This window comes from Myotis lucifugus, unplaced genomic scaffold (genome assembly GCF_000147115.1).
Source record: "Myotis lucifugus unplaced genomic scaffold, Myoluc2.0 scaffold_0, whole genome shotgun sequence".
Taxonomy (NCBI): domain Eukaryota; kingdom Metazoa; phylum Chordata; class Mammalia; order Chiroptera; family Vespertilionidae; genus Myotis; species Myotis lucifugus.
In genome coordinates this window covers 20,383,309-20,406,715 of record NW_005871048.1, presented here as the reverse complement: position 1 = coordinate 20,406,715, position 23,407 = coordinate 20,383,309, and the positions used below count along the sequence as shown (strand labels likewise).

General features: G+C 35.6%; 1 protein-coding gene across 11 annotated transcripts in view; it reads left to right on the top strand.

Moving 5' to 3' along the window:
- The window catches only part of PAM (peptidylglycine alpha-amidating monooxygenase), a 265,501-nt gene that overhangs the window by 193,720 nt on the left and 48,374 nt on the right, over positions 1–23,407 (top strand). For all 11 annotated transcript variants that reach the window (XM_014466930.2, XM_023749648.1, XM_023749643.1 and 8 more), the window contains 7 exons: positions 3,139–3,187; positions 4,622–4,689; positions 6,147–6,227; positions 6,512–6,588; positions 6,934–7,037; positions 13,337–13,521; positions 14,565–14,630. In XM_014466930.2, coding sequence (XP_014322416.1) covers positions 3,139–3,187; positions 4,622–4,689; positions 6,147–6,227; positions 6,512–6,588; positions 6,934–7,037; positions 13,337–13,521; positions 14,565–14,630 — 630 coding nt within the window. The remainder of the gene's footprint in view (positions 1–3,138; positions 3,188–4,621; positions 4,690–6,146; positions 6,228–6,511; positions 6,589–6,933; positions 7,038–13,336; positions 13,522–14,564; positions 14,631–23,407) is intronic.

Genomic DNA, 23,407 nt, shown 5'->3' with positions numbered 1-23,407 from the left:
GTTCAACTAAAATATCATTTAAATGTGCATATATCCATTACCAAATAACAGAATTTCTTCAAGTCACACAGTTAGAATTGTAATTCTCTCACCCCATGGTTAAATAATAATGATAATCTAAAGTGTTATCCATAATTTAAACCACAATAAATACATGCTTATACACACATGCACCCACACACACAGCAGAGTTTTATTCATCCACACACACACCATCAAACTGGCCAGATAAATTTGCTGTAAATTCCTTCAGCCATGACTTAGAAACTCTAGTGTGGTTTTAAAAGTATATCTCTTCACTAATTTTCCTTCTCTGTATTTTGTTTTCTGGGTTGTTTTTTGTTTTGTTTTTTGTAAAAAGGCAAAATTTTCCCTTTGGGTCTTTATATTCACCATCTCTCTATCCATATAAGATTTACATTTTATTGGACAAAACTTAGAGCCTCTAAAATCCAGTTTTTCCTAAAGTCATTATGTTATAAAATATGTAAGTCAGATGTCCAGTATATTTTTCTCAAAAAATTGTTGATTACATCATAGTATTACTTGAGTTTTTAGCCATTTTGTTATTGTTGTGTGTTATACTTGACTTTCTTATAGGATATGTCATGTCATTGATAAACACGTAGGATCAAAGAAAACATGTCTTTGCAGTGAAGTGAGTGGTGAGACTAGCTCACCTTTAAAAAAGGAAGCAAGTAGACAACGATTATATAGCAGTAGCTGTTCTTTTTTTGAGTAAAAAGCTCTCAATTTAGACAATTTTAATAAAAACATTATCTACCAGGAAGATGCACTGCTACTGGCAATAGTAACATTCCTGCTGCTCTTAATTTGGAGACATGTTTCAACTTCAATGATAAACTTCTTTAACAGTTCTTGAAATATGTTAATTTACTTATTAATTTTTTCCATTTAATTTTTTTAAGTCATGGTACACAATATCAGCCAAGTTGGTTATCAAAATGTGATTCACTTGATTCATTCAATGCAAAGATGTAATGTAAAACCAAGTGACAATTCTCCTTGCACTTTTACCCTTCTGCTTGGATGAACATTGGATGAGGAACAGACTCTCTCCTGGTATTGTTAATTAAAATAAAAAATTACAAACCCAACATCCACGAATTAGCAAGTGCCAGGTACTGTGCTAGGTGAACACCTTACAGGGTTCGTCACTCCACTGCTTAAAATCTTCCAATGGCTTCTTTACAGACAGAGAATAAAACAGACTTTTAACATGCTCTGTGATGCTGGATAATTGCCAGCCTCATGGCCACTCCATCCTTCTTGGACCACAGTAGATAAAACGGCTACCCCACTATCTCTTAGCTTGTTGAGTTGACTGTGTGACATTATCTGGTTTATATATTTGAGTTTTGTTTTTTTCCTATTCCTACTCCATTTCCCCCTTTCTTCACTCCTGTTAGAGGATAATACCATGAGGGCAGGAAACTTGAATATATTGATTTTCACTGTATCCACGGTGTATAAGACAGTGCTTGAATATCATGATTGCTCAATAAGTATTATTTGAATGGATGACTGCCATCTCTCAAAGTAACCTTTTAAGATAGATATGATGTTTTTTTACACATGAGAAATGTTTCCCCTGAAGTCTACTAAGCTAATTAGGTGAGGCTCTAGAGTTTAGAATTCATTTAATATGAATGAATGGTATATTTTCCACCATTCTCATTTGATCAGTGGAGATACTTAAATAATTCTGGGTGAAGTCATTTTGAAAGTAGCACAAACTCGGCAAATTTACTAAACCTCATGCAGTACATTTAGGAAATCTGTTCTCAAAAATAAAATGTTTCTTTTAATAAATTAAAAAACAGTACTCATTTATTCTTTCTATATTTAAAAACATAGGCAAAAATGAGATAAAACAGTGGTTGTTATTTTTATTGCTACTATTATTTTTCCCATCTCTTTAAAATTCACCACTGAAATTATTTCGAAAATAGCACCCTACTGAAATTGGTTTAGCTTGGATAGATATTCCTTTGTAAAATGTTAAAGACAACAACAAAAAACAGGGTGTTAGATATAAAATGTTTGTCATAAGTTTATTTCTGAACCATCTTTATTAAGATCAAGCTTAATAATCTGCTGTACAGAGAAATTTCCTTTGTATTTTATTAGCAAAGTATTAAATATGGTTTGTTATACTTTCTAAACTTTGTCTATGATAAATCAAAATGCATGTCTGGTTAACTGTTATATATTTCTTTATGAAGCTACCTTTGTTTTTCGCATGAGAATTACAGCTAAAAAAAAATTACCTTAAAGAAACTACTCCATCTGGTGTTATTTATTAGCACACTTCACTTCATTTCTAGCATAAATCTGTCAATTTTACACATGTACACAATACAATAGTTATTTCTATTAAAATCAACTCTCAACATTGAGATATAAAGTTTTATAATTTCTTAGAATGAAATGCAAAGGAGAAGGAATTTAGCATGGACAGAAAGAGAATGAATAAGTATGAGTTACTGTTCATGGTCTCTGGTGAGACATCAGCAAGTTCATCACAGATAAGGACTTGGATGAATGACTTAAATTTTTACCTAATTTCTACTTGGGGAAGGCAGTGGAAGATAGAAGAGGGAGGATTTGTAAGAGGTTTCTGAAATGTCCTTGGCAAAGATAAAGAGATACTTGGAGCTTTCCACTGAAGTTAGGATGTAATAAGAATGAGTAGGTTTCTGTTTAGAATATGGGGCTGATCAAGTCTTAGAAACCTAACAAGGAGATTCTATGTGGTTTCTATTTTTTAAAGAAGAAAAAGTAGCTGATTAGAGCCCCATAGAACAACTTTTCTGGATATTTCAACAACACAGAGAGTAGCAGCAGCTTCCTTCTGTGAGCTTACTAGTATCTAGTATGTCTGCAGGCGAGCAGATAACTGGTCAGTTTGATAAGCCAAGAAAAAATCACAGTGTGCTTGAAATGATAGTTTGAATGAATTCATTAATATGAAAATACTCTGCAAATTGTAAAGCACCATACAAATGAAACATAGTTTTTGTTAGTATTGAGTTATAATCTTTTAAAATGTTTTATTTTGAAATTTGTTTTGCATGTTTTCATATTTAAGATGTATATTTTTTATGTGTGTTTCAGATAATCACAAGGACTGTTCTGGTGTGTCCTTACATCTCACACGCCTGCCGTAAGTACTTCCAGTTATCTTAGCTGAGTGACAGCTTTTGAGATCTTTGAGAACATGAAAGGGGGAAATCCACTGTTAGTTATCTGTTGTCTAACAAATTACCCTCAATTTAGTGTCTTGAACCAACAATTACTTATTGTTTCCTGTGGGTCAGGAATCTGGGCACATCTTAATTGTGGCTGGTGGTCTCACTCTTGATTGGTATATCACTCATCTGGGGGCTGGCCCGGGAGGAGCCACTTCCAAAATCACTCATTTGGCTGTTACAGGATTCAGTTCTTCTCTGACTGTTGGCTAGAGGACTTCCTCATTTCCTTGCGATATTGACTCTAAACAGGGCAACTCACAACGTGGCAGCTGGCTTCCATCACAGCCAGCAAGGGAGAAAGCAAGGTGGCAGGCAGAGTGTTTTTTATAGCCTAATCTCATAAGTTACTAAATAACAAATGTCTGATAGGTAAAGAAAATAGTTGGCCACAAATCTTCATAGTCTGACTCCTGTGGAAAACAAAAGACAGAAATCACTTTTGCCATATTCTGTTTGTTAGAAATAACAAATTACTGGGTTCAGTTACTAGGTCAACCTAAACTCAAGGGAAGAGGATTAGACAAGGGCATGAATATGAAAGCTAGGAATCATTGGGAGGTATATTAGTCAGTGTTTTCCAGAGAAAATGAACCAAAAGAATGGTGTGTTTTTTAATGTATCTTTATTGTTAAAAGTATTACAAATGTCGCCCTTTTTCCCCATTGACCCCCATACCCACCCACCCCCAGGCCTTCACCACACTGTTATCTGTGTCCATGGGTTATGCATATATGCTTCTAAGTTCTTTACATATACATGAGAGAGATTGAGATTGATTTACTTTAAGGAACTTAGTTCACACAATTTTGGGAACTGGCAAGTCTGAAATCTGAAAGGCTGTCTGGCAGGCTGGAAATTCTGGCAAGAGTCAGTTTTGCCACCTTGGGTTCAAAGGCAGTCTGGAGGAGGTAGAAATCCTTCTTTTCATGGGACCTCAATCTCTTCTCTTAAGAGACCTACCCACATTGTGGACAGTAATCTGCTTTACTCATAGTCAATGATTTAAATATTAACATATCTAAAAGTACCTTCACAGCAACATCCAAACTAGTATTTGACCAAACAACTGGTCACTAAACCTAGCCACGTTGACACAATCAGCCATCACAGGAGCCATTTAAATGCTGCCCTCCACATTCACCATGCCATAGATATGTGTACTAAGCTATTTGCCCAAGAAAATACGTTATTTTTCAGAAAAATTCTACCTTTTTAAAATATTATCTTGTTTTAATTTTCACATGAATGATATTCTATAGACCAATATATTGCAGTGTACATTATTTTTCCAAGGCAATAGTTTTGACTTTTCAAATAGATGAAATAAATATTACTGTTTTCTGCAGACAGCCCTTAATTGCTGGCATGTACCTTATGATGTCTGTTGACACTGTTATACCAGCAGGAGAGAAAGGTGAGTAATGGCCTTTTAGAATTTACTATTACCTTATTACCTAATCTATAGGAGTGGATTTAGTGTATAGTTTTTATAAGCTTTTGAAATGACCAATATTTTTAAGTCCCTGAAAAATAAATCAATTCTTTATTATCCTTGGATTGAAAATAGATTTTTACATTATTTTTAACACAGTAGTTTATTATTTTCTATTATTTTATTGAGATGTTCAGCATTGAGGCCCTGGGTAGGTAGTGGGTTATATAAATTAAAGAATAAATCTTGAGTACTAGTATTTTAGAAATCAGTCACCTATTTTTTAGATGCCAAACATTAATTTCATAAAATACTGCATAATAAACTACTGAAAGAATATTAGGTTCAAAACTCAAGAAACTAGCAAGCTTTTTTTTTGCTTTGAAAAGTGCTTTATTTATTATTTAATTAATTCATGCCAAGTGACTCTACTGATATCAGGAAAGTTAAAGTTAAAAGCTGCTCCTAAGAAAACCCTATCCAAGTTCATTGAACTTAGATATATTGGGTTTATTTTCCCATCTGTAAATGGGGATAATAGCTGATTCTCCTAAATTTACAAAAAAATTACTGGAATAAGTAAAATATTATTTATCATTGTGTCTGATCTTCTGGTGTAAGTGCCGAATTAAATATTTTTCATTTGATTTACTGGGAATCTTTAAAAGTTAATGACAAATACGGTCCCATTGTAACTGTTCACTGGCTTAATTTAAAGGCATTTATTGAATAGTTACTATGCGTTAGACTCTAAGGAAGGAAAAGTATATAGAATAGTCCCTTCTCATTAGGAACTGTGAATCTAGATGTCTTAGGTGTTTGCAATCAAATTTTCAAAATTCCTTCTGTTTTAAAAATAAAACAGCCCTGGCCGGTGGATCAGTTGGTTGAATTATTGTGTACACCAAAAGGTTCCACATTCGATTCCCAGTCAGGACACATACCTAGGTTGTGGGTTCTATTCTTGGTCGGGGCTTATATGGGAGACAACTGATCAATGTTTCTCTTTCACCTGATGTCTCTCTCTCTCTTTCTTTCTCTTTTTCCCTTCCTCTCTATATAAATCAATAAACATCCTCAGGCGAGGATTAAAAAATAATAATAATAATAAAATAAAATGAATTTTAAAAACAATGTTTAAGCCTTTCAACTGTGTAAATTTTATGATAAAGGTAACAAATTAAGCCATTATTTTCACTGATAGGATATTTTGATTTGGCCCTAGTCATTTTGTTTATGAATGTTATAAAATGTGAAGACAAAGGGATTTTAACTTATCTTAGTGAAGTGGCTGTTACATAATGAGTGCTTAGTGTCTGCTGTATATGCGAGCCTGTTTACTTCATAAGAAAAACCCCATGCCTAGCAGCTTGTGAATATCTTGTACATACTTTTAGTATTGAATGGTGATTTTTTTTCTTTGTTTTTATTTCTAACAGTGGTGAATTCTGACATTTCATGTCATTATAATAATTATCCAATGCATGTCTTTGCCTATAGAGTTCACACTCATCATTTAGGTAAGAACATTAAACTACCTGTTAAATTACAAATATTTACCATTGTGCTTGCTAATGCTAAAAATATAAAATGCAAATTGACATTAAATCTGTTTCAGAGAAAGCGATTTTGCTCAATATTTTGAAATTCTGTATGATTTTTCATCATTTTGTTTTCATTAAAACACCTTGCATTTGAGGTTCTGAAAATATCTAGATTTTATTTTGAGTTAAGAAAGCAAATGATGATTTTATTTTTCTAATACCTTATTGTATTATATAATTATAATTTGTGTTCATTTCAGGTAAGGTAGTAAGTGGATACAGAGTAAGAAATGGACAGTGGGCACTGGTTGGACGCCAGAGCCCCCAACTGCCACAGGTGTGTAGAATCTAGTTTAATTAAAAAAAAAATAGTAAGCAGCAGATTGCAATTTTAAAAGCTCTCATAGGACCCTTGTGAATTTCTCTAGATGCTAAACATCTCTAAATCTACCTTTACTGTGTATAACTTAGTTTTATACAACTTTGAACTTGGTGGTGGTTTTCTTATCAGTTCTCTTAATATTTCTAAGCATGGTGGTGCTGGTGGTGGGAGTGGGGGAGGGGTGGAGGTGTGTCTCTTCATACTTTCTACCCAGGGTGCTCTAGGTCTCATGTTATTAAAGCAAGTGTTTCTGGACTTTGTTGGTAATTTTAATGAATCTTCATGTTTGATTCTTGGCAGGCTTTCTACCCTGTGGAGCACCCAGTAGATGTTAGTTTCGGTGACATATTAGCAGCAAGATGTGTATTCACTGGTGAAGGAAGGACAGAAGCCACACACATTGGGTATGATTCTGCATATTTCACTGTTTAAAAAAGGTTTTATCGGGACAAGGCATGATTATAGGTGACAATTATCTTTATGAATGAATTGCGTTATTTTTTATCATGAACAACTACAACAAACTATAGCATTGCATCATTCTAGAACTGATTGATTTGGATAAACTCTAGAACATGGTTGGTCTTTTTATGCTTCATTTCTTCCTGCTTATTCAAGACCTCCAGTATCATGCCTCTATATTATTATGGTTACCACAAGAGTTTATATTACTCATCTTAAAGAAAAATATAATGATTATGAACTTTTGCTTCCTCAAGTGTCAAACTTAAGCAAATATATGGTTTCTGCACTTGGTTAGTGCATACCAATTACTCACAACCATGATTTTTTTCTTCCTGTTAAAACTTCATATATTTAATGTTTCCAATTTATTATACCAAATGAGAATAATAATATTCAGCACTTTGCAAAAGAGAATGTCAGACTTCAAATAATTTTCAAAATATTGAGCCTCCTTGAAATAAGTATCCTATCTAATAAGGAGGGAATATGCTAATTGACTGCCATGCCCTCAAAGATGGTGGCGCCCAGTCCTCTCAGCCCCGCTAGGGTGGCAGGTGCATGGCAAGGCCAGGCCTACCCCCAGGTGGGCCCGGCCGCTCTGTGTGCCTGCTTCCGGAGACCCCCCAGCCCCCCCAACCGCCCAGGGCCGGCCAAGGTGCAGGCAAGCCTCGGATGGCAGCAGCCCGAGACTCAGGTAACCAGGGCCGGCTGGGGCTTGTGCTGCCGGCAGTGGCAGCAGCAGAGGTGTGATGGGGGTGTCGCCTTCCCCTGATCGCCGGGTCGTTTCCGGACTGTGAGGGGGGCAGGCCGGGCTGAGGGACCCCCTTCCAAAGCATGAATTTTCATGCTCTGGGCCTCTAGTATTTTATAACACTAAGTAAAATTTCAAGGCACTGTGAACTCTTTCAAAAAATTTTGCCAAAATTAAAAATAAAGGTTAAAGGCCCTTATCATATTTTTTGTTAAAAAAAAATAAAACAAGGAGCCTCCCTTCCATGTTAAACTAAGTTATAAAATATTTATTGATGCCACCTGGAAGCAGGAATTAAAGCATTTATCTTTGGATCAGTGAGAACTTACAGAAAGTAGACATCTGAAAACAAGCATGAGATGCACTGGCGATGATTCTCTTGACAGTACTATGTGTCGGTGGTCAGGGAAAAAGAAAAAAGTACTGATACACGTAAAAGAAAAAGACACCCGAGATGGTGGAGTAGGATTTTTTTTTTTTTAGTTACTCTAAAGGAGTTTTTATATCAATCAACACCAATTTTAGGGCTAAAAATAAATTTTTTAAATTATTAATTTATATATTAAACAAGGAGCTTCCAACACCTTTACTTTTGCATAAATTTGATGAATTTGGGAAAGGAACTTGAGGAAAGCAATAAAACGATTGAATTACATGAAATGGCAATGGTAAGAAAAGGGTTGACAAAGTAGACATAATTAGATGTAAGGAGTCTGACAATTCACTTCTTAACAATCTTTAAATATGTGAAGTAATATGATTCAGAGGATATTGATCAGTTGTTCTCTGATTTATGTTAATATAGAGCCCCAGGAACTTTACTTAAATGCCATTGGTTATTTTATCAACCTTTGTAATAGGTACGCCAAGTAGTAAAAATAACCCATTCAACACATTCTATGTGTTAGTCTGCAAGTTTAAGTGTGGAATTAGTAGAATGTTTTGCTCTTGGGGTGGGGATTTTGTAGCCTTGGTCAGATTCTATCCTTTGTTATCCTCGGCAAGGCAGTATTAACCACAGAAATTAATGCCTTGTGATAGTACCACGATGAGAGAATGAAGTGATCTCTGGAGGCCTCTCACAGTTTCGTGAGTTAAGAATAATTCTGCCCTTTTTATAATGTGCATTTTGCTTTAAAATAATATCCTAAAATGACTATACTAATCTTTCTTTTTGTAAATATCATGTGGGCCGAAGGAAATGCCATTTCGTAAGATAAATGGAACAAAGAAATTATAGGAAAGTAAGTTATTGAGCAAGTCCATAATCTGAATATTTAATTTATATTAAAGAAGCAATTTTCTTCCAGTGGAATGATAAGCTAGTAAGACAAGTTTGAATAAATATACATATGAATAAAATTCTCATCATAATGCCTAGCGTTCCTATAGCACTTGGCATGCTTTTTAGTGTCAGAAAGGTAATAGCAGCAGTGTCTGTTGTGTAAAGTAATGGATACCACTTCCATGGGCTACTATAGAATCACCGTGAGAATGTAACCAGTAAAAAAAGGAAAACTAGTATTTTATGATGTCTAGTAAATTAAATGATACTCTGTAATTCTCCTCTCCCTCTTTTCCTTTCCCTTCTACCCCCAACCCATGTGTTAGGGTCCAGAACATGAAGCCAACTTAGTACAAATACCACATATCCAAAGGTAGACTGGGGTCCGTAGATACTCCCTCCATGCACTGGGCGAAGTATCACCTTGAGGTGTTACCCTTATGCTGCAGCCATCTGGAAACTAGGTTTTAAAGGAAAATTGTATCATCAGTGGCCTACTAGGAAGATTTTCAGTTGAGTGATTCTTCCACCCAATCCAAGCTATTCTCAACTGGAAATTTTAGGACTGGGGAAATGTTGCTTAGTTAGAACAATCATAGTTAACTAAAAACAAACAAACAAACAAAAAACAACACTTTAAAAAATAAGGCCTGATTTTCCCATTCCTGGGATTTATCTCAAAATAAAACCATTTAAAAATAGGTGGGTTTAAGACAACACAGATCAATAAATATACTTAATGGTAACATTTTTAATCCAGATATATTATATTTCTTTTAAAGTAGTAAATATGAAAAGTATCTCTTAGACAAAATTGTCCCAATGTATAAACTGACAACATAGTATTAATTAACCTATGAGGAAACAATATTCTATACCTGAGTGCATTACATATTTTATATTTAACCTAACACCTAAATTTATTTTGAATGTTTAGTCAAGTTTAAGCAAGAAAAAATAAAGAATTTAATTGTCAGCCAATTAAGCTAACTAAGTGAGCTAATTTGCCCAAAAGTTTATATGCTAAAAATTAAAATTAGTTCTTGAGAATTGGTCAGTTTTGTTAGTCATATTATTCATGTGGAACCAATTATTTCATGTATATATAAGAATGTCTAGTGAATATGCACAGATACCAAGCACAACACTTTAGTCATTTAAAAATGCACTATATGCAAAGATAGAGTTACATGATCAATAACTCCTTAATGTATAAGTTTAAAGCCATCATGAAACATCTTAGGAAACAATTAAAATTTTTGTAAAATAGCTTCTTTAAAATGTTCCAATTTATTTCCAAAATTAGTAGTACCCATCATTGGTTATTTTTAAGCCTCACATCTGTTGAGTATAAGGGACAGGGGCTAGGAATGGGTGAATCATCAAAGAGGAGTATCACTGTCTGAGACATAGTCAAGGTGTATGTACAATAATATCTGGGAGTTTTTAAATGGTGCATTTCAGAATACTTGGTACTTTCTTAAATATCTATTATATATCATTATAATGTGAAATAATTACTTTTTTTAGAAACTCTCATAGAATCTGGATGGATGGATCAGTCAGTTAGATACTAGATAAATGATAGCTAGATGATAGATAGATAGATAGATAGATAGATAGATAGATAGGTAGATAGATAGATAGAAATATTTTTCAAAAATGCCATAGACCAATTGAGTTTGCAAAATTGACCTGAATTGGCAATATGGTATACTATATCAGAGCTAACAGTTTATGCCATAGTAATTTGTAAACATTTATTAAGATAGATTGTTCATTCTTTCTTCATTTAACAAGTATATACTGAAGGCTTACTATTTCCAGGCTCGTCACCCTTTGTCAGATTTAAAGCTAGCTGGCATAAAGAAGTAGTCATCCCCAAAGCACTTTATTATGCAAGAAGGTGAAAGGAATGCACACTGTAACTTTGGAATCTAGGTGATGCCCGCAATCATTTAGAGAATCACTCTAGCGTTCGGGAATGTTTAAAAGGCCATTCAGTGGAGTCAGGGCAGATGTGTGAACACAATCTCCCTCCATATTTCCTCAAGTTAGTAGTTACTCAGATTCACAGAGTTGAATTACAGAATTGTTCTCTATGGAAAATAAGGGCTGGAGTGTCAAATTATCCCTTAGGAATACTGAAAGCAATTTCTCTGGCTAAAGTCAGTTTTGGGGGTTGCTGTCTTTTTTTGAGTGAAAGAAGAATGAATGTGAAATAAAATAGGCAAACTCTAGCATTAAAAATTATTGGAACCCACACATGTTTAGGATATAATAGTTTCAGATAAGAGCTCAGTGTTAGCTTGACTAAAAGTTTAATTACAGATAGAAAGGAATAAAATAATACTTTCTTTTCAGTTCTTGAATGAAATTTTCTTTGTAATAGCAAAGATTCTTAAATTCTTTGATCAACTCAATTCTGAATCAGAATCAGTACCTTAAATGAACTACTTTGATGAGTAGATCAGGCTGTATCACTAAGTCACATGTTTAGAGTGAACATGGGCATGGTGTTCCCAAGCAGAAAAAAATATGGATGGATCTGTCCATAGATCAACTGCACTTTATTTATTATTATATAGTGATTAATTTTTTCTTTCATTAACTAGAGAAGCTTATATGATTATTTTGCTTTGTTTGTCTGCTAGATGATTCCAGGTTTTCTAAGCGGGAACCACAATTTAAAATTCTTTTTCATCATTTCTCTCTTTTGATCTGCACATTTTTCCTCATTTTGAACAGGGAAGGGAGGGCACTATGGTGGGAGGCTCCGATTTATTACTTTAGCACCAGCTATTCCTTGTACAGCATATAATTTTCTAACCACCTCCAAGGCTGTTAAAATGTAACTCTTAGGAATGGTGTTTTGACACCTAAAGATACGTGTGGGGAACAGGTGTTTGTTTGGGGTTGCACTTCAACATTTGCTTACATTCCACAGGAGGGACAAGTGCATTCACAGGTATCAGATTCAGAGAGTGAAAAGCCAAATTATTTTTAAAGCATCAACAGAGCTTCCCAAGGGCAGGGGCGCATGCCTGTGGCCTTTCAGGGGCTCTCAATTTTCAGAGCTGAGAGAAACCACATCCCTGTTTGGAAAAGGTTTTTCTTTTTTTCTTCCCCTTGCTGATGTCATTACTGTTGCTATGGAGAGGAAGTGAGTGCTGCATGACATGGCTGGAAAAATCAACAGTGACGCATTTCTGCCCGGCAAACAGTCCACTGTGTAACTCGTTTATTAGCATAGGCTTGCTAAACAGTGTCAGAGTTCCTGGACTATTCCTGTGCCCAGCCTACCTTGGTATATACAAGTTTTGTGGTGGTGTAAATCATTCTTTCCTAATGATAGTGAAGAGAAAGAAATACATAGTAACCCATGTGAGCCAAGGAAGAAAAATTGATGTTTTCTACACCACTAGGCATTACTTATATTCCTGGGAGCTTCTTCTTGGAAATGTCCATCTCCCTGTTGCAACATCTGTTTTTAACAGTGAATCACTCAGTTGCACAGCAGATCCCCTTCAGGTCTGAGCCCTTGGAAGAGATTCGGGCTGATCTCCTTTTCTATCATCCAAGGCCCCATTTTTCTCTGCTGTCGACGCCAGGGTGCCACGTCAGATATCAGGGACACAGTTATGATGTCTTAGTATCAATATATGATTCGTGATTCACCTGACCACAAGAGAGGAGGCAGTAAGCAAAAACAACTTCCCGGACTCTCAGGGTTAAATGGAAAAAGTCATTTTTAAAGAATTGTAAATAATACACGACATTTCTGTCTTAAGTGTTCTGAATTTTACTGTTACGTAGTAAATAATTAAGACTTTTTCCATGAGCGAAGTACTTTGCCCAATCCGAATTTTAGCAAATGGAAGAAAAACTAAAGAATAAAAGGCTGTAGAAGAGGAAAGACAGTTATCTCACTGCTACTTCAATGCTATTTCCATCTGCGGTATTGGGTGATATCCATGGAGTGACTGCAAATGGATACTCCATTATTAAGTGGAACTCTGCCTTTGACAATGTGCTTTTGGTGCTGAAAACTGTGATGGGGTTTAATGAAAGCCATAAAATAAATGCACAGTATTTTCACTTTTGAATCCATTTCTGGCAGATTTACTGGTTACATTTTTCTTGCATTAGAATGTGTTTTATGTGACTGGCTGATTTGTTGTGTCTGTTTTTCCTGCCTGCAGTGGCACATCTAATGATGAAATGTGCAACTTATACATTATGTATTACATGGAAGCCAAGCATGCAGTTTCCTTCATGACCTGTACACAGAATGTAGCTCCGGATATGTTCAGAAACATACCACCAGAGGCCAATATTCCAATTCCTGTGAAGTCTGATATGGTTATGATGCATGGACATCACAAAGGTAAGATCGGTGTCATTTAAAGTAACATATGGTTTTGTATTTTCTGTTGCCTTATGTGTTTCATTTGACTAGATGATTAATTTTTAAAATCATTTTTCTCTGGCAGACAATCACATGTGCTCCCATAATCTGACTCCCTCTTTTCCTTCTTCTACATTCTTCCTTCCCTCCTGACATGCCCCCATCCAAACAGTTAAAGTAGAAAATCTCAACTAGTGATGCAAGATATTAGTTTGGGGATTGATTCCATTAATTTAGATTTTTCTTTACTTAAGTTGTACTTTCTAGTTTCCCCACTTCATTCCACCCAGAGCCAGTAGTGACTTATGCAATTTATGAATTTATATACCATGTTCTACAGAGTGCTAGAGTTTGCCAATGAAAATGGTTATCGTTTCCAGTCATACCCTCAATCATCTGTTTAATGGCCTTGTCAAGCACGAACAATTCTTGATTTATGAAGCATTACTAGTCTTGGCCTTTTTGGTCTCATTCTCAGAATTGTTGCAAAACAGTCATATTGATGGTCATTTTTTAGATTAAAATTTCAAAACCCACACCCTGTTTTATTAAATGCAATATGCCGAGACTTTACTGAGTTTTGCAGGTTTGTTCTTAAAATACCAGAGAAACTTATAATTTCTGGTGGAAATTTATGAAAGAAGTTAACATAGCAATCAGGTCATTAAGATCCTTGATATATTTAAAGAATGTGCCTTAAAATCTTAAAATACCCTTAAAATATTATAAAATTCAATTAAAAAAAAAGAAATACGGGCAGTTTTATTATTGCATGTATAAAATTCTGTATCATGTATATGTTACTGAAAGGGTAGTAGATCTAGTTATTAAGTTATTGGTGGTTACCCTAGTTTTTCTGTGTGAATTAGAGCACTTCTACATGTAAATTCATAGTACTTTTGCTTTAATGAAACACAAGACCCTGAATAATATTTTTATGTTGGTGGCATATTTCCAATAAACTACTTAGAGCATATAATATATACTACAAATTTATGCTCAGCTTCTTTGTTCCTTTACAGAAACAGAGAACAAAGATAAGACTTCTTTACTTCAACAGCCAAAACAAGAAGAAGTGTTAGAACAGGGTATGTATGCTTATTTCTGTAGCTAGGCCTATAAAAATGTTCATTATCCAAATAGGCAACCACATTTTACGTCTTTATCAGCCTCCAGTATTATATATTGGTTTTCATTGTAATGCATAATTTATGAGAAAATGGTCAATTGTTGCACTTACTGGTTGCATTGAAAGTAAAATTCACTAGTGTAATTTAGTCCCATTAGATTTTTCTCTTTGTTTTCATTTATTTAATATTGTAACTTTAATATATAGTGCAAATATAATCATTAGAAACAATTAGAGGTCTGCTTTTGAAATCTAATAACTTTTACCATTTAAATTCCTATGTGCTTAGTATGGTGTGTTCATTAACTATATTTGAGGTTCAAGAAAAAAGAAATTAAGAATTAAACCCACCTCTTAACACTCTAAAGTCATTCTTCTCTGCCTTCAGTAAGGTAGGAGGGATTCTTGTTTTATGCATTTGTAGTTTTGTGTTAAGTTGCCCTCTAATGAGTTAAGGCATCATTTTTCCTGGGTTCTATTTAATTGAAGTGGAATACTTGATGCTTGTATGTCAAATACTGCATACTAGTATGCTGGCACTGAGAAATTGCTCTCCGGAATCTTGGTTTATTGCCAGTTGTTTGGAAATTAGTACTTGGTGTTAGGTGTTGAAGAATGTTATCAAGTTGTTTGGGGCCTAGATATTATGTATTTTAAAACATTAGTTTAATGTTAATGCAAACAGTTCCAATGGCAACATAAAGTGTACAGCAAATAGATAGGATTTTTCTATTATCAACATTTAGAAATCTCTGACTCTTTGGATTTTGTAAACCACTATTGGAATTTCTCAAAATGTATTCTATTAAATAAAAACTACCACTCTTGCACTAGTAGTGTTTGCAAAATTAAAGAATCCAGACTTTTCAAATGAAAAAAATGCACTTTGAAAGGGGTATAGGTTAAATTATAAATATAAAAATTTTTAAATTAGGTGGAATATATTCAGTAACATCGCATTCTAACAAGTGGCCTTAAAAATACAACTTAGCTCTATTTCCAAATCTTAACTATCTCAAAATTGTTTCTATTTTTATGTCAAATCAAAAAAGAGATGATTTTATAGTAGTTTATACTAAACTAGAGGCCCGGTGCACAAAATTGGTGCACTCGTGGGGGGGGAGGGTCCTCAGCCTGGCCTGCACCCTCTCACAGTCCGGGAGCCCTTGGGGGATGTCCAACTGACGGCTTAGGCCCGCTCCCCGGCTTCTGCCCGAGTGGTGCTCCCCCTGTGGGAGCACACTGACCACCAGGGGGCAGCTCCTGTGTTGAGCATCTGCCCTCTGGTGGTCAGTACGCCTCATAACAACTGGTTGTTCCACCATTCAGTGGATTTGCATATTAGCCTTTTATTATATAGGATTATACTAAACTATTGAGTATAATTTTAAATAGCTGAATTTATCAACTCTGTATATATTTGTAAGGAAATCAGTAATTGCAGCCCAAGTAAAGTAGAATTAACAGTATTAACTATATTTGTACTGAAGTTTAATCAGACTTAAAAGGAATTATTTTGGCACTGCACATGTTTGAAATGTATGCTTTTGAAATAATTGGAGTCATCTTAGAATACATTTCCAAACACCATCATATGTGTTACTGTTTGTAATGGGGCTACCATTTAGAAGATACATCCCATAAAATAGTAAATTCCTATGGACATTGGACTATGTTTTCTTTCTGAAATTAGTTGAGTTGATCAAGGGGAACATTGAAACCTCTGAAATATTAGAAACACAGAGGTCTGCTAGAGGAGCATGAATTGTTAGATTTAATCTGTTCTTTCTAAATAATAGGATTTAGGGAGTATCATATATACCTGCAAACCAAATCCTTTAAAACATTTTTATACTTTGCCATTCATTTATTTACCCTTTTGTGTTTGATAGCACATATATAGTATTAAGAAGTTTAAATATACCCAAAGTCTTATTGGTTCCAGAAAAGAATTGTATGAACACATAAGAAATTATTTTCCTGTGGTAACTGTTTCTTTCTATTTATGAATAAAAATTCTACGAAGTGATTTCACTTGGGAAGTAAGAAAACATAATTCCAACTCAATTTTCATACTGAAGAAAATAGGCTGTGGTATTCATATATTGAAATTAGTGGGTCCATCAGAATGTCACCTCTTAGATTTTGTGAAAACAGATATCTCACCAAAAGTCATTTCAGTGACCCGTGTAACCTGTGTATTATTCTACTGGTCTTTAGGGACCACTGGTCTAGAATTGAAAGAGAAATACAGAAATATACCAGGTATGTATTTGTACACCATAGTCCATAGTCTAATGAGGTCAGTCTATCTCCTTGCAATACACAGGGCAAATCTACTTGTTATCAAGAGAGTACCCAATGCTTCCCGGAGATGTTTGTTTGCACAAATGTCTATTTGCATTCATTCCCTCAGGAGTTAAATTGATCAAGTAGCTAATAGAAGGGTTCTAATTATTCATATAAATTATGCCATGTATGTGGATTTTTAAAGTAAGCCCTCAAACTTAACCCTTTGCCTTTTTTTGGTGTTCAGGCCAAAATAATGTATGTTCTAAGTACTCTTCCAGGTTGTACTGATTCTTTAAATATTTTAAATTCCCAATAAATAAAAGCCCTGAATTATTTCAGTTGTCTTAGCCACAAGCTAAACAAACAGCATCTATGTTGGTTACACAGAAGATGTCAAACCCCCATTGGAAAAAGAACAGTTGAGGGGCAGGAAGGAAAAGATCTGAGACATCAGAGGGCATATACTCCAAGGCAAGCACTGTGCCCATCAGTCAGTGCCTTAATATTAGACATAGTTCTACATGAATAAGACAAACAGTATTTTTTTTTAAAAAATGCTTTGTATTTTAAAACATTGGAAAGCAGATAGGAGGAATAAAAGTGAAGGTATATAATAAACATTATGAAGGAAAGAAGGGACAACCTTATTAAGGTAGTTAAAAAGAGAAATACTCGGAAAAGGGACGAGAAGATGGCGGCATAGGTAAACACCGGACTTTGCTGCCTCGAACAACCACTTCAAAAATACAACTAAAAGTCGGAGCGGACATCAACCAGAACCACGGGAAGGCTGGCTGAGGAGAGTCTCTTCAACTAGAAGCAAAAACAACAGCATTCCGACGCTCAGCGGAGGCGCAGTGTGGAAAATTTAAAGGTACGGCGGTGCGGTGGTGAGGGTGCGCGCGCAAAGCGGGCTGGCGGCTGAGGGCGCGATTGTCGTTTTCAATCAGAAGCGAGTCTCAGACTCTGGGCTACAGATCCGGGCGAGTCTCTAGGGACCCAGACTCAAACGGGAGAAGCGGGACTGTCTGGCTACGGCCCCTCCGAGGTTTGCAGCGGTTACGGGGACAGAGAGGCAGAGCCCCTGGGGACCGACTGAGAGCGGCCATAGCTGCTCCCTCCCCCCGCCCTGTTGAGCCCGCCCCGCCCAAACCCTGCGCACGGCCATTTGCCGATCGCCTCAGGCAAAGGCTGGACTAGCGCCTCCCCAGAAGACGGACGTTTTCCACAGCTGATTCCTACAGCCAGTCGGCCTGGTGGTCAAATCCCTCTAGTGTTAACTACAACAATTAAGGCTTGGCTAGAACAAGACTGCGCACAGAGACCACAAGGGGGTGCACCAAGAAAGCAAATAAGATGCGGAGACAAAAAAACATGACAGAAATGGAGGATATGGAGCTAAGAATCGCAATTTTGAGGGCTTGCCATAAATTTGTGCAGAGCCTCACGAAAACTAATGAAACCCTCGATGCTACGATAAAGAAATTAGAAAGTAAGCATACACGGACTGAAATAAAGAATATTATACCCAATAGCAGACCAGAGGAGCACAAGAATCAAACCAAAGATTCGACAAAAAACACCCAATTGGAAAAACAAAATGAAAAAAGAATCCGAAAGTGTGAAGATAGTGTAAGGAGCCTCTGGGACAGCTTTAAGCGGTCTAATATCAGAATTATTGGAGTGCCAGAAGATGAGAGACAGCAAGATATTGAAAACCTATTTCAAGAAATAATGGCAGAAAACTTCCCCCACCTGGAGAAAGAAATGGACTTACAGGTCCAAGAAGCGCAGAGAACCCCAAACAAAAGGAATCCAAAGAGGACCACACCAAGACACATCATCATTAAAATGCCAAGAGCAAAAGACAAAGAGAAAATCTTAAAAGCAGCAAGAGAAAGAGGCTCAATTACCTACAAGGGAATACCCATACGACTGTCAGCTGATTTCTCAACAGAAACTTTGCAGGCCAGAAGGGAATGGCAAGAAATATTCAAAGTGCTGAATACCAAGAACCTACAACCAAGATTACTTTATCCAGCAAAGCTATCATTCAGAATTGAAGGTCAGATAAAGAGCTTCACAGATAAGGAAAAACTAAAGGAGTTCATCACCGCCAAACCAGTATTATATGAAATGCTGAAAGGTATCCTTTAAGAAGAGGAAGAAGAAGAAAAAGGTAAAGATACAAATTATGAACAACAAATATGCATCTATCAACAAATGAATCTAAGAATCAAGTGAATAAATAACCTGATGTACAGAATGAACTGGTGATTATAATGAATCAGGGACATAGAAAGGGAATGGACTGACTATTTTTTGGGGAAAAGGGGTGTGGGAGATGCGGGAAGTGACTGGACAAAAATCATGCACCTATGGATGAACTCAGTGGGTGGGGAGTGAGGGTGGAGGGTGGGGTGGGAGCTGGAAGGAGGGGAGTTATGGGGGGAAAAAAGAGGAACAAATGTAATAATCTGAACAATAAAGATTTAAAAAAAAAAGAGAAATACTCATATTTCATAAGCTGAAAACAAGAAATGTAGCTGTGTCTCAAATTGGCAGGAACTTTTAGGTACCTCTAACATGGAGGAAAAAAAATTCAAAGTAAACCAACGATCTATTTAAATAACACAGGTTGATCTAATACTCTGTTTCCCCAGGAGCAATCTAAGTATTTTATTTTCTTTGAAATTCTTATCACTAAAATTGCTAGCTATTAATTGTTTGACAGAATATAATCTTGATTGGAAATTAGAGTTTAAAAGAAATATCTGAGTTGTGCAAATCCATGTAGCTCAGCCTGTGCTTGCTCACAACACATTAGCTTTCTGCCGCATCCTTGTCTTACTTGCGCCTTCTAGACCAAAATTGGGGTAATGCAAATGTATCTCAGACTCTGTCTCAAAAGATGTAATCGTGAAGACACCGGAAGACCTCATTATATGATATAGCTCTACCTGTCAGGGTGTCTGGATCATGCAACATGGGAAACATTTTAATGAGGCTTTAATTAAGTATTTTAAAAATACTGCTTGACTGATTTTAAAAATAATATTCATAATAGAAGATGTAGAAATTACAGAAAAGTATGAAGAAGCAAATAAAAATCATACATAATTCCTAGAAATAAGGGTGTATATATATACTTATGTGTGTAAAATATGTATTATCCATAAATGCACATTATTTAGCAGTATTTAAGTATATACATATATTTTTAACTTTTTAACAGTATTATTTCTTGACTATTTCCCCTATTTTTAACAGTTTTATCTTCTTTTTAACAGTATTATTCCTTGACTATTTCCCCTACTGTAAAAATTATTGGCAAGCACATTTTTAAAATTAATTTTTATTACTTTTATTTTTCAATTACAGTTTACCTTCAATATTATTTTGTGTTAGCTTCAGGTGTACAGCATATTAGTTAGACAATCATATACTTTACAAATGTTCCCCATTATATTTCCAGTAACCACGTGGCACCATGCATAGTTATTACAATATTATTGTCTATATTTCCTATGCTGTACTTTATATCCCCATGACTATTCTATAACTACCAATTTTTACTTCTTTTTTTTAATATATTTTATTGATTTTTTACAGAGAGGAAGGGAGAGAGATAGAGAGCTAGAAACATCGATGAGAGAGAAACATCAATCAGCTGCCTCCTGCACATCTCCCACTGGGGATGTGCCCGCAACCCAGGTACATGCCCTTGACCTGAATCGAACCCGGGAACCTTCAGTCCACAGGCCGACGCTCTATCCACTGAGCCAAACCAGTTTTGGCCAATTTTTACTTCTTAATCCCCTCACCTTTTTATCCAGTCCCCCAGTCCCCCTCCCCTCTAGTAACCATCGATCTGTTCTCTGTATGTATGAGTCTGTTTCTATTTTGTTTGTTCATTTATATTGTTCTTTAGATTCTACATGTAAGTGAAATCATATGATAATTGTCTTCCTCTGACTGACTTATTTCACTTAGCACAATATCCTCTAGGTCCATCCATGCTGTTGCAAATGGTAAGATTTCATTCTTTTTTATGGTCAAGTAATATTCCATTGTATATATGTACCAACAGTTTTTTATTCACTTATCTATTGATGGACACTTGGTTGCTTCCATACCTTGGTTATTATAAAAAGCACTGCAATGAACATAGGGGTGCATATAGTTTTTCGAATTAGTGTTTTGGGTTCCTTTAGATATATACTCAGAAGTAGAATTGCTGGGTCATAAGACAATTCTTTCTTTTTTTTTTTTTTGAGTACCCTGCACTATTTTTCTATAGTGGCTGCACCAATCTGTATTCCCACCAACAGTTTATGAAGGTTCCCTTTCTCCACATCCTCACCAATACTTGCTGACATTCTGACCAGTGTGCGGTGATATCTCACTGGGGTTTTAATTTTCATTTCCCTTATTAGTGACATTGAGCATCTTTTCATATGTCTGCTGCCATCTGTATGTCCTCTTTGTAGAAGTGTCTATTCAAGTCCTCTGCCCATTTTTTAATTAGATTGTTTCTTGGTGTTGAATCATATGAATTCTTCATAAATTTTGGATATTAACTCCTTTTATATGTGTCAGTAGCAAATATCTTCTCCCATTCAGCAGGTTGGCAAGCACACTTTTTAATGGCTATATAATATCCCTGCCCAAACTGTTTTGAAAATAGCCTATTTGCCTAGAGGTGAGCTTTTCTGTGAATGACTTGATTATGCCTGCCTGCCTGCCTGCCTGCAAAACAACACTAACAAATATTCAAAACAAACTGAAATGTCCTCATCTCTTAAAACATTATAATTGAAGAATTATTTATGTATGTAATAAGTACAATAAGCTAAACAATAAAACCCAATTAGACAGTGATTCTGGGTGGAGGAAATGAATCCTAGGAGACTATACAGAATAAGATGACAGTGTTGAAGTTTTCCAGAGCAGACACGCACACACTTGTCCCTCACTTATGTGTTAATGGTTAGCACTTTCAGAAAACTAAAGCATGCTTTGTACATTCCCTTTATGGTTTTTTTTTTCCATTAGGTTTTCTTATATATGAGCTTTGTATCAAATTATTTAGGCAAGAAACATGGGCTGAAACTAAAAGGCTCGCCAGCTGCCTTTAAGAGTTCTGAATTTGAGTGTTCCTCTCCTTTAAAATTCAGAGCATAGCTGTAGGATTGAAATTTATGTCAGTTGTGTTGGGAAGATTCAATGTATTGAAAAAAACTCAAGGCAGAATTGAAAGTCAAATTCTATAAAACCAGTGTGTCCTTGTAAATGTACATTGCACTCCGGACAGCATTCCTTTTTCTGCAGAAAGGGCCTTTAACATGTTTTATTCAGTTTGCTCCAAACTCTTCTCATTGTAGTCTTTGTGCCCGCATACAATCAATCTTTCTACTCAAAGGTCAACGTGAGGTACTATGTTCCCAAGGCAGGGAGAATATGACAAAAATACAATTTGTAGAGGGAAAATACTTCATGACCCCAGATAGTTAAAGGTCTTCAGACCCCTTCTGTGAAACAGAGTAATTTCACAGTGATTTTATGCTCACAAAAATGAATTATCATTGGCATGTTTTATCAAGTCAAGGGAACAAGGCTGCAAGTTAAGATGACAATAGTTTACTGTAAAAGCTTGTTAAAGTAATAGTTGGTAAAACTATGAGAACAGTGAAACAAAGGCTAGGCTCAGTAGCTAAAATTTATATTTCTTTACTCTGTTCAAAATAGGATACTCCCTTCTTTTCTTAATAAAGTACAAATGACTTTAGCAGCACTCCTTAGCTAATTTTGAGCACTCCCAATGCCACTTTGCTGTTTTAAGGAAGATACAATTCTTGTTTGTATTCCCATTCACTAAAAATTTATCGGTTTGCTATGATTTATGAGCAGCTCAAAGTCTTTATTTATTGAACTCATCTATCAAACACCATTCTAAATACCCCCCAAGGCTCTGGGAAGCTAAGTTTCCTAATAACAGAATAGGCAGATGTGAATGATCATTTATCACATGGTCGGGCTTTCTAATACAGACATGTTTGTGGGGTAGTTGCAAAAGCCATTATCTTCTGATTTCTCCTTTTAGAAAATATTTTATAGTTTTTCAATCAGATGATTCCTGTAAGAGGAAAATATGTTCACCTTATTTTTGATCCCTAAGCGGATCATCGTGGTCATGCGTTTTATTTCTCTAAGGCTAGTAGGACAAATGTTGTGGGTTAGTAATAAGTAAACAGTCAATAACCCAAATAGACCTTAACCAGCCATGACTGGGTCAAAAAGCAAAACATTCAGATCTAAAAAGAAGTGCTTTTATATTTTCATTCCTCATATTTCTCTCAGTTTGGCTGGTTGGCATACTTGTCAGTGGTTAAACTGCTGGTGAGCATGCACTTACTCTCCTTGCCCCATAGAAGTCACAAAGCA